This window comes from Taudactylus pleione, unplaced genomic scaffold, assembly GCF_031769625.1.
Source record: "Taudactylus pleione unplaced genomic scaffold, aTauple2 ptg000820l, whole genome shotgun sequence".
Taxonomy (NCBI): domain Eukaryota; kingdom Metazoa; phylum Chordata; class Amphibia; order Anura; family Myobatrachidae; genus Taudactylus; species Taudactylus pleione.
Window position 1 is genome coordinate 835,157 of NW_028285222.1, and position 12,960 is coordinate 848,116.

Sequence of the window (12,960 nt, forward strand, 5' to 3'; positions counted from 1 at the left end):
CATGACAGACAGACCCATAGAAGAGCTGATAGATTCAGTGTTATTCCCAGCATGACAGACAGACCCATAGAAGAGCTGATGGATTCAGTGTTATTCCCAGCATGACAGACAGACCCATAGAAGAGCTGATGGATTCAGTGTTATTCCCAGCATGACAGACAGACCCATAGAAGAGCTGATGGATTCAGTGTTATTCCCAGCATGACAGACAGACCCATAGAAGAGCTGATGGATTCAGTGTTATTCCCAGCATGACAGACAGACAGACCCATAGAAGAGCTGATGGATTCAGTGTTATTCCCAGCATGACAGACAGACTCGATACGATCGATAGATCGATATGAGATATACAGAAATGAGATAGCTAGAGAGATATTAGATAGATAGAAATTAGATAGATAGATAGATAGATAGATAGATAGATAGATAGATAGATAGATAGATATGAGATAGAGAGATAGATATGAGATAGCTAGAGAGATATTAGATATATAGAAATTAGATAGAAAGAAATTAGATAGATAGGATAGATATGAGATAGATAGATAGATAGATAGATATTAGATAGATCGATATGAGATAGATAGAAATTACATAGATAGATAGATATTAGATAGATAGAAATGAGAGATAGATATTAGATAGATAGAAATGAGATAGATAGATAGATAGATAGATAGATAGAGAGATAGATATGAGATAGGTAGATAGATAGATATTAGATAGATAGAAATGAGACACATAGAGAGATAGATATGAGATAGATAGATAGATAGATAGATAGATAGATAGATAGATAGATAAAAATGAGATAGATATTTGACATGCAAAAACTAATGTATTTTGGAGGTGCCGAGATCGAGGTGTGAGGCACATACTTCAATTGAGAAGCAGGGTACTGCGGAGATCCTATCACTATAATGAATAATACAATGGAACCCACTTATTCAGTCTGTCTGGGCAGAGGTCTCTGCATTATTATATAAGGTTGTTAATAACAGTCTCTCTCCTTCTCCAGAGGTTACATTGATAATCACCCCAATTCTCTAGGCACCAAAGGTTAATTTTTAGTAATTGAAGCTCAAGCTACTATAGTACAAACATAGAGGGATAATCTCCCCCCTGCTGTAGCTGAAGTCTTCACCAAAACTCTATTGCATTATGCAGGGCCATCTCTACCTATAGGCTAAATGGGCAGTTGCCCAAGGGCCCCAGGATTCCAAGGGCCTGTGGTCGATAGCAACCCTACCCTCCATCACATAGCTGTCACTGCTGATAGTCCTGCATGGGGAGGAGGCAGACTCAGGTACTGGCTCAGGGGGGAACTAGCAGCGGTGCATTGCACCGGGGCCCGCTGTGCTGCAGGGGCCCATAGCTGCCGCTGCACCCCAGGCCCCAAGTGTAGGGCAGACCACAGTGAGAGTGGTCTGCCCAACACAGTTTACAAACACTTAGCCGACAGACTCTCCCTGGCTGCTGCGTCGTCCACGGAGGGAGTAGGCTGGAGCTCACTCATGAGCTGCGCCTTCTGGTTCCCCCCGCAGCGGGTGATGGGAGAGACGTCATGACATCTCTCCCATCCCATAGTGCAGAGCGAGAGCGGGCCCAGAGGGGTGGATAGCAGCGGTCGTCGGCAGGAGCAAGGATCAAGTAAGTTACTTTTTTTTTGTGTGTGTGTAAAGGGACTCTGGGACTCGCAGAGCATAGGGGGAGGGCGTTACTGGGGGCACTGTATAGGGGGGCTGCTACTGGGGGCACTGTATGGGAATGGTGGCCGCAACTGGGGGCACTGTATGGGGGGGCAACTACTGGGGGCAATGCATAGGGGGGATTACTACTGGGGGCAATGCATAGGGGGGATTATTACTGGGGGCAATGCATATGGGGGACTACTACTGGGGGCACTGCATAGGGGGGATTACTACTGGGGGCACTGCATAGGGGGGAACACTTCTGGGGGCACTGTATAAGGGGCACTACTGGGGGCACTGCATTGGAAATATGTTGTACTGTACATGTTCAGACTGTGACTTGTGTTTTTTCCCTGTAAATGACTTCTGTTTCTCTGCCAATAGCCAACACCCCCTGCTCTTCCGGCACATCCTCCTCCGATAGCATCCCAACCCCGGCAGAGGATTGTTTTATAGGGGCCCCAGTTCATTGCTTTGCCCAGGGGCCTGCACTGCTGTTAAGACAGCCCTGGCATTATGTAATGGAGACAGCAGGTGCTCTATAACTGGCTGTGACCGCTTCACCCAACACATATGGGGGAAGGAACTCTTTTATTATTACTATATCTGAGCCGGGGCCGTCTAGCTTAATGAAGTCCTAATGAATGTCTACGTAATTAGTCTTGTATATGGTTGCTGAATGACAGCATATCACACGCTGTCATATAATCTCCTCAGTTTTGCTTTATATGTTCTTGGGGTCCCCTGTAACCCCTATGACCCCATGTACCTTTTGTATCTGTATACACCCATTTTTATTTTAGGGTATTTGTTGAAAGAAATGTAATAAACAAGACTGATATAAATGTAAAAAAGTGATGATAAATTGATAGATAGGGCAGACCAATAGGCAGGAAAGACAGTCTCTCCTGGGAATGGGTATGAAGTCCCGGCGGCTGAATAGCCGCCAGTTCATATCCCGACGCCGGCAGCCTGAAGGGAGAAGATCCCCACAGGGCAGGTAAGTAATCTATCCATACCCCTCCCCCCCCTAAACCTAAGCCTACCTTAGAGACCCTAACCTCCCCCCCCCTAGTGCTTAACCTTAACCTCCCCCCAGGGGTGCCTAACCCTAACCCCCGCTTACTGCATGTGAAACCTAACCTTTCTGAGGGTGTGCCTAACTCTAACCTCCCCCTGGGGGTGCCTAACCCCAACCCTCCCCCCTAGGGGTGTCTAAACCTAAGCCCCCCCCCAAAAAAACCTAACCCTAACCCAGCTACGCTCCCAAAAGCGAACCCTCCCCCCGTGGCTAATCCTAAGGGCTTCCAGACTTCCTTTGTTCGGTCCGGCGTCCTTCGGCATTCAGGCGTCGGGATTAAGATTGGCACCTATCTTACATCCCTTGTCGAGATTCGGATGTTGGTATTGAGACCGGCGGCTGCAAAATCCCGGAGAAACGGAATGAGTATGAAGTCTAAACATATAGAAAAGACAGACGGGGAGACGAATAGAGGGTTTAGAGACAGTATGAGAGAGACAGCCAGACAGACGTAATTCATTTAAAATTTTAAAAGAAGTGGGGATAAAATAAAAAAAAAGACAGACAGATAGATGTGTGAGACAGATATACAGGAGAAACAGATAGAGAAGACAGACAGGGAAAACAAATATAGGATACAGACAGTATGAGAGAGACAGACGGACGTAATTAATTTTAAATTAAAAAAAAAGTGGAGCAAAAAAAAAAAAAAGGGACCTTCCACTGAAAACATTATGAAATACGCTGTAAAAGAGGAATGTCGGAGACTCGGAACTATGGGCCTTATTCAGACCCGCTCGCGAGCGCTAGAACACTCGCAAGCGGGTCAATGTTGGCCCAGTGTGCATGCGCGAGACCCGGATAGCGACGGGCAATCCGTTGCTCCGAGTCTCGCACCAAAGGGGGCGTGCTGTCGATGTTGAGCGACACCACGCCCCCTTTGGTGGGCGGGTCAGGGGGGTGGCTGCCCAGACGGAGGCTTTCCCATGCTATAATAATAAGTCATCATCAGCATCGTAAATGTAATAATAATTAAACTCCCGTGTGCTACTTATTTTATTTATTGTTACTATTTCTGTTAGCTTTGCCCTACTTTTTCCAGGACTTTACTATGCAATTGTTTCATGTTCTATGGCAACTGAAAAATAAAGCTGTTTGAAAAAAAAAAGTGTATATATAAAAAAGTTTCTGTATGGAAAGTAAATCCACCATTAGTAGTTAGGGGCCTGTAAGCATTGTTGTAAATTTCTGAACTCTGGGCCCGATTCAGACCCGGTCACAAGCGCCGAGCGCTCGCAACTGGGTCGATGGTGGCCCAGAGCGCATGCACGAGACCCGGATAGCGACGGGCAAGCCGTCGCTCCGAGTCTCGCTACAAAGGGGGCGTGCTGTCGATGGTGAGTGACAGCACGCCGCCTTTGGTGGGCGTGCCGGGGGCGTGGCTGCCCAGACGGAGGCGTTCCCATGGGAACGCCTACCGTCTAGGGCCGGCCCCTTGGAGTGCTCTCGGCTCTGATAGAGCCGAAAGCACTCCAGGGCTTGCGGCAACGAGACCCTACCACAAGGGTCTCGTCGCAAGCCCGATTGTCGCGATGGTCTTGACCATCGCGACCATCTTCCTGGCTGCTCGGTATATAGCTGTGGGTGGTCACCCACAGCTATAGGAGCGGCCAGGAGGCCGCTCTAAAAATTAAGAGGGACGGCCCTGATTCAGAGCGAGCGCTCTGTTAGAGCGTCCGGCTCTGAATCAGGGCCAATGTTGCTACAATTTGCCTGTAAACAACATAACACTCTAGTGTGTACCCAGCCTTACAGTTATTTGCAAACAGAATTTCTTTAGCATCTTATTGGGAGCATATTGTGCCCTGAGGATTTTTTTTTTTTTTTTTTACAATAGTTTCTATTGAGTGTAAGCATAAATTAATTGGGGGTTATAGACTGGAAGAAAAGTGAAGAAATATATGGGGTTTGTACAAGAAAAGGTACAAATGGTAAAAATGTACAAAAGATATATCAAACATTAGTCCAAAAAAGAAAAAAAAAATTATTAATCATGACTAGGTGAATGTAAGACACAAAAGTCCATGGCTTGGCTGTAAATGGAAGAACGTCCTTGCTCCTCTCTATACTCACTCCACCCGAACCATTTCCTAAGCAGTGAAGAGACAGAAGAAGAATATTTACAATCCGCCGTTTCGAAAACTAAGTGTTCTATAATCTTGTTTACAATAGCAACTAGGTAAATAGGAGGTCCTCCAAAGCTGGTCCATGGAGGCTTTAGCGGTCACTAGAATACGGCCTATAAGGTACCTATCCCCTCACAACAAACCACCTGGATAGAAGTGATAGAGGATCTGCCGAAATACACATACTCGTAACTCTGCCTATCATAAAGAACACCTCAGTCCAAAGCAGTTGGATCAGGGGGATTGGCCAAAGTACATGGTAGATATCCCCCACACATACCCACAATTCCTCCAGCAGAATTTGGGGATGGAGGGATACATTTTGTGTTGTCTCTAAGGGAGGGGGGGGGGGGGAAATACACTCTATGAATTATCTTAAAAACATGTCTGAATGGTTGATACACCGGGACACTTTAAAACATAATTTCCCACTTTTCCTCTGAAAGGGATCTAGAAAGCTTCCGTTCCTACTCAACTTGACACGCCAATTTCCCTTTCTTAGGGGTAAAATTACTAAAGTGAGAGTTTTTAGAAGTGGAGATGTTGCCCGTAGCAACCAGATTTTAGCTATTATCTTCTAGAAGGTGCTGGTTAAAAATGATAAGTAGAATCTGAGTGGTTGCTATGGGCAACATCTCCACTTCTAAAAACTCTCACTTTAGTAAATATAGCCCTTTATTGTCCAATACTTGGAAACAAAACCGCCAAGATATCCCTCCTCTGATTGGAAGACTGAAAATGGAATAGAATATATGACAAGAAAGATGGGTTACTACGTGAAGTGGGGGGTAGTAGCTCTGAAGCCAATGGCGTAATTCTAAGTATTTATAAAAGTCTGGTAAAGGTACAACATAATTTAATTGGAGGTGAGAAAAGGAAACTACAGCTGCATACACACAACGATTTTGTAAATGAACGATTTTAGTAAACGATTCTTTCCCTTGAAAAAAATGAACGAAAATCGTTTACTAAAATCGTTCATTTACTAAATGTAATGAACGATTTTTTTAAACTACAAACGATTTTTGCATATTCCCTTACTGAAAATCGTTAAGTTGACAAGTCTGACTGAACTACAAACGTCAACGCGCATGAACGATAATCGTTCATCGTTGTCTCAGAAAGTGAACGATTTTTTCAAACGATTATCGTTAAACGATAATCATTCAAAAAATCGTTGTGTGTGTATGCACCTTAAGCCATCCTCCAAAAGGACATCACTTAGAGGCTCTAGACCCTGGAAATGTAATATTGTTTGGAAGCCATAATAAATCAGGAAGAGAAAAAGGGGTGCATGAAATCTTTATCACCACCCATGGTGTGCTCTGAGAATTCTAAGAGGTCTATGTACTAAGCCTTGAGAGAGATAAAGTGGATGGAGATAAAGGGGGTAATTCAGACCCACGCGCGAGCGCAGGGCGCTCGCAAGCGGGTCGATGTTGCCCCATTGCGCATGCGCACGACGGAGGGAGCTCCGTCGTGCGCATGCGCGAGACCCGGATAGCGACGGGCTCTCCGTCGCTCCGGGTCTCGCACCAAAGGGGGCGTACTGTCGATGTTGATTGACAGCACGCCCCCTTTGGTGGGCGTGCCGGGGGCGTGACTGCCAGACGGAGGTGTTCCCATGGGAACGCCTTCCGCCTGAGTCCGGCCCCACTGACATCATTAGTGATGTCAGTGGGAGTGATTTTGGCTCTGATAGAGCCAAAATCACTCCAGGGCTTGCGGCAACGAGACCCTACCACAAGGGTCTCGTCGCAAGCCCGATGGTCTTGACCATCGCGACCATCTTTTTGGCCGCTCGTATATGCTGTGGGTGATCACCCACAGCTATGCGAGCAGCCAGGAGGCCGCTCCATTTTCAGGGAGGAGGGCACTGATTCAGAGCGAGTGCTCTGGTCAGAGCGTTCGGCTCTGAATCAGGCCCAAAGTACCAACCAATCAGCTCCTGACATTTTTGCAAACACAGTGACAGTTAGCAGCTGATTGGTTGGTCTTTAAAATCTCCATTCACTTTATCTCTCTCCAAGGCTTAGTACACAGACCCCAAAGTACCAACCGATCATCTCCTGTCACTTTACAGAGCTGTGGAGTTTATGTACTAAGCCTCAAGAAAGATAAAGTGGATGGAGATAAAGTACCAACCAATCAGCTCCTGTCACTTTACAGGCTGTGTTTGAAAAATTACAGTTAGGAGCTGATTGTTTGGTACTTTACCTCCATCCAAAGCTTAGTAAATAGACACCTCTCCGTCCTATTCATCATCGATAAATTTCCCAGTAACCATGTGGAAATGTCGCATATTTAGGTTACCGGGCCACTCATCATCAGGGATCCGGTAGGACCACCCGATACCGAGAACAAGCGCCATCTTCAGACGGTGCTTGTCCTCGGATCTCCGCTCCTTCCTATGGGAAGGAGTTCCGGTGATGCGAAGTGGGATCTGAGCGGATCCCTCTGCCGCCTCCTCACTACCTCCCCGGCGGCTTTGCGAATGAGCGACCTCGGGTCACGCATGTGTAACCGGGCAGATGGGGGGCAGGCAAGTAACGCAGTTACTTCTGTAGCTGCGATACTAACCGAGGGGACAGCTGCTTTTCAGAGCAGCTGTCCCCGTGCTCCGGTGCCCCGTTTCCCCCTATGCAAGTTGGATAATTAGGTATCCCTCGCAGCGAGACCAATACTTAATATACGGCCTCCGATGATGAATAGGCCCCACAGACCCCTAAGGATCTGGTTGGCTGCCGGTTGTTTTATCCTGCCAAATTAACATAGGCATAAAAGAGGTTTTAATGTACCAAAGATCAATTTGATAATTCTTGACACATAGATCGGCAAATCATTTTGAGTTTTCTTTCATTCATAAGAGGAAATAGGTTTAAATTGATCAACTGTCCCTTAAGGCAGAGCATCAAGTCAACACATCCCGTGTTACAAAGGAGCAGATGGGACTGTAAGCAGCTGTAGAGATTGGTAGAATGACGGGGGCTACGAGTGTAGAGGGAGATACAGAAGACAGACAGGCTCCCCACGAAGAGGTGAGGTTCCGGAGACTGTTTAAAGAGCAGGAGACTGAGAGAGGCGCTAATAGGAATTCTACAGAGAAGATACAGTACAGTCAGGAGTCAGAAAGGCAAAGTCAGGAGAGGTAAGTGATAAAGAATGGGAGGATCAGACCACTAGTGGTACAAGGTGTTTGAAGCAGAATCAGGAGCTGGGAACTGAAGCGTTCTCTATTATTAAAGTTTGTGTGTCAGACTATAGCGTCTGGGCCTGAATGAAATGAAACATAAGCCCTGGCATACATGCTGACAACACATTTTAGAAGTAAAGAAATAAAAGTTGACATTAAACAGAGAGACCCATCATTGTCAGGGCAGCGAGGATTGTGTCTAGTGGCTCCAACATGAATCTAATACAGATGTGTCCTGCTACTGGAACAGTCAAAAGTCAGCCAAGTGGAGGTAACAGTACGGTAGCTTACATGGGACAAAGTGATGGCGGAAATTAAAGTTGATATGTCACCTGATTACCACTCAATTGTGGGCGGAACGAGTATTAATGAGAAGTCTATCAATTCACTGTAAACTAGTATCGTCACCAGAGCCGTAAAGGGGCACAATTGCGCCCCGGTGCCAGCCAACCCCGAGCGTGCGTGGTCATGACATCACGCGAATTACATCATTACGTCGCGCAGAAGGGGGAGTGACCGGCAGCTCCGGTAAGTGCAGCGCTGACCGGGCGTCCTCAGGACTCCCGATCAGCTGCATATACTGTGCACAGTGCCCGTCTGGAGAGTCCACAGGATGCTCCGTGGGTGCTGAAGTAGCAAACCTGGCTGCAAGGTGCCGTTCCAGGCACTCTGCTAGCCAGGAGCAAGAGCCATGGGCTGGCAACGTTGCTGCCCACATATCCTCTGCGTTCTGTGTGATGGCACCAGCTAGTTACGACCTCTCTGGCCATAGGCAAATGCAGGGGGGGGGGGTTCTGGTTGCCTGGAAACCCCCTCCCTAGCCCACAGCATGAGGACCACAATATAAATAGCATATAATAGTAAAGTTGCATGTTTTTAAAATTCCCTCAGTGTCACAAATTAAATAATTAGCACCACCTTTTAAAATGTGCCAGCCAGTAGTGAATATACTTGTGCACCAACTGCGAGATCTGGAACACATGCACTGTTAGGGGTGCACTGACATAGACCATCTAGTGTATAGGTTCAAATATTAATACTGTATAATAATACACTATCCAGTACATAAGGAGACCACTCTGTGCATCCATATCCATGACAGTGTACGGTTCTTTTTCTTTTTCCCTAGCCCCCCCCCCCCCCCCCAACCTTCATTTGGAATCAAGGATTTGGAAACCCCTCCCTAGAAATCCTGCGTCTGCCACTGCTGGCCGTAACTGAGGCATTTCCTAGTAAATGCATAGGCTGGGTACAAAATTAGCTGCATCCAGTGCATGTTAGAGGTGATAGATGCAATTTAAAGTTCTTTTATGCAAAGGGACTTTTTTTTTGCGATGAACGACCTGCGGGAGCGCGCAATAGTCCGTACACACTAGACAATGTGCCAGATATGTCGTCCCGATCCGCCCAGCTTTAGTTTGGCATTAGCTCCAATAGCTTGGAACAGGATAAGCCAGTTAATGAAGCAATAAAAAAGCTAAACACAACTTCATACATTTCTGACTGTGCTCTCTCCCGGGTCAGTAGGTGACCAGCCAATCGCAGCTGAGTGACGACACAGGATAATGTCTTTGACATTTTAACCACTGCATGAAGACCTTTAACATAATGATATTTTTCTCAATGTCTGCAACATAAATCTTGTAGGATACAAGCCTTCAGCTATACCATTATCTCCCAGCCATAAAATGATTGGCGATTAGAGTCTTATGAAGACCTCATGGGGCTTAAGCAAGATACTGGTTTGGGCAATTTTTTTCTTCCTTGGTTAAGGTAACTCAGGACCCTCAGTGTCCAATGGGCCCTGTGCAGGAGCCTAGGTGACTTTGAGGGGTATTCAATATGGGAGCGAAAAGTCTGTGCATGGCTTTTCGTTCCACATCGGAGATTTTCCTGGGATAAAGTATCGGGCGCGCGCCCGCTTTATCCCCGTATTCAATATAAAACCTACGAAAATAGGAAGCTGCGAAGTGGGATCTGCGTAAAAAAACGAAAATCTCCTGGAATAAATTGTAGGACCCCCCTAAAATTGTAAGAACATGGGGGATCACTATGGGTACCCCCGTTTTAGCCTGCAAATGAAAGTCGGGGATTTAAATAGCCGTGTTTTTTCCCGACATTGAAGAAGTGATGCAGAAGAGCACTTTTTTTTTCGTTTTTTTAAGTAGTCCCATCAAATTTGGGGTACATGAAAATGGGTACTAGCATATTTTTATGTCCCTAAAGTAAGTTTTTAAAAATTCTGCAACTATGCACCTGCCGCTAATAATCTATTCTAGAAAACACCTGCCGCATACTCAGTGGCGGGCTGGGCCAGGGTGCCATGTGCCCCCCGGGCCGCAGCATCATGCGGTCCGCGGGCCGTCTGTGTCACTGTGACACAGACTGCACCGCGTGTGTAGCGCTGACCGGACGGAGTTCGGTCAGCGCTACACAGCACAAACACACAGCCGCTGGAGCCGGCAGCTGTGTGTTTGCTTTAGCAGCTGATGAGAGTCAGACAGACTCTCATCGGCTGCTGCTCCCACTGCCAGAGCTGGACATCTTCCGGCTCCCGCAGTGGGTAATGGGAGTGACGCGTCACTCCCATAATGCAAAGCAGCGGACGGAGGAGCTAATCTCGGTGGCGGGACCAGGAGCAGGAGCAGGAGCGAGTGTCAGGTAAGGGTTTTTTTTTTTTTTTATTATTATGTGTGTCTACTGCGGGGGGGTCTGGCACTATAAGGAGGAGACCACTACTGTGGGCACTACAAAGGGGGGGGACTACTACTACTGGGGGCGCTACAAGGGGGGGGGGACTACTACTACTGGGGGCACTACAAGGGGGGGGGACTACTACTACTGGGGGCACTACTACTACTGGGGGCACTACAAGGGGGGGGACTACTACTACTGGGGGCACTACAAGGGGGAACTACTACTGCTGGGGGCACTACAAGGGGGGGACTACTACTGGGGGAACTACAAGGGGACTACTACTAGGGGCATTGCATAGGGGGGAGGGGACTACTACTAGGGGCACTACATAGGGGGGAGGGGATTACCACTGGGGGCACTGCATCGGGGACCACTGCTGGGGGCTCTATATAAAGGGCAATAGTGGGGGTACTGCATAGGGGGAAGACTACAACTGGGGCCACTATTTAAGGGGCACTGCATAAGGGTTACCACTACTGGGGGCACTATATAAGGGGCTTACTACTGGGGGCACAAGGGGCACTGCATAGGGGGGATCACTACTGGGGACACTACTCGAGGCCTGCATAAGGGTGTCCTCTCCAGAGGGGGGGGGGGCACCGTAGCACGAACGTTGTTTCGGGCACCCTGGCTACACGCTACTCCTCTGCCAGGGCCGCCTGCATGCATTTACCCCCCCAGGCTAAAAGTTGAAAGCCAGCCCCTGCGCATACTTGCAGAATAGCCCTAAAACTATTTCCCTATTTTTAAACACTTTTTTTTCCCAATTTTTTTTTTTTCACCCCAATTTTTAAATTAATTTTTTGGGGTGTCCATATTTTTTTTTTAAACTTTTTTTGACACAGTTATTTTTAAAATGTCATTCCCAGGGGTGCAGGCTATTTTTTTTTAAGCCTGCACCCCTAAACCCCAATTCTGCACTTTTTTTCGCCACCTATTCCGTGGTGAAAAGTTATCCCCGTTTTTTTTCAAAGACTTTTCGAACCTGCGAAAAGTCTTTGAAATTGAATACGGTGTAAAACCAAAACCTCCGAAAATGACGTCATCGGTGCGAAAACATCGCAAAAATAGAGTTTTCGCTCCATATTGAATACCCCTATTAGTGGATAACGCAGCACTGCTTGTGGCCTATGACAGCAATACTGAGCAGCATACTGTAACAGGTGAAGGGATGCCTCATATATATATATATATATATATATATATATATATATATATATATATCTCTAGTTCCGCAATAGAAGTCCTACAACAGTACATCAAGATTAATGCAGAGCATGAGGGAAATAACACTGGAAGAAGCATATTAATAAGTCAATAATATAATCTGGATCAATAAAAATGACTTTGAAAACAGCCACAAAACTAGATTTATTAGATGTAAGTGGCGTTACTGGAGATATTGATCTTAGGAATAATAACAGCATTGAAAATTTGTTTTATTATTTTCCTGTGCAAAATGGGAAATGATAATTTCCATTGCATAACATATATACTGTAATGCAATGGAATAAAGGATTATGGGGTATATTTACTATTGTGAGAGTTATTAGAAGTGGAGTTGTTACCCATAGCAACCAATCAGATTCTACTTGTCATTTATCTAGCACCTTCTAGAAGAGAATTGCTAGAATCTGATTGGTTGCTATGGGCAACAAGTCCACTTCTAAAAACCCACCGTTTAGTAAATAAACCTCTATGTGTCAGCTGTTATGTAATAATACAGTATACTATGCATTGTACAAGACGCTAAGCTCTCAAAGCAGGGAACATACCACAAGGGCCGTTTGGGTTTTTGCTCGAGCTGCCTTGTGCAGAGAGGTCATCCCATCCTTGCTCCTGAAATCCAGGTGAGCTCCGCCATTACGGAGAGCTTTTATCACTTCCAACGAATTGTCTAGCTGTGCCGCCAATGTGAGTGGGGTGTCTGTAGCAAGAAGGTGGTAGAAAAATAACTTGTGCTTATTGGGGTAGTCAATGATCTTATCTCATCGCACATATACTAATGAGTTTATCATATAGCACTCATACTAATGATCTTATCAAATTGTGTTCTTTTCATATCGCAACATACACATTGCACATATACTAATGAGTTTATCATATCGCACTCATAATAATGCTCATATCACATCACACATATACTAATGAGTTTATCATATCACATCACAA

General features: G+C 46.1%; 1 protein-coding gene across 2 annotated transcripts in view; it reads right to left on the reverse strand.

Annotated features, from left to right (window-relative positions):
• Nucleotides 1-12,960, reverse strand: part of SHANK2 (SH3 and multiple ankyrin repeat domains 2) — a 607,737-nt gene that overhangs the window by 542,254 nt on the left and 52,523 nt on the right. For both annotated transcript variants that reach the window (XM_088458264.1, XM_088458263.1), the window contains exon 7: nucleotides 12,564-12,715. In XM_088458264.1, the coding sequence (XP_088314390.1) occupies nucleotides 12,564-12,715 (152 nt within the window). The remainder of the gene's footprint in view (nucleotides 1-12,563; nucleotides 12,716-12,960) is intronic.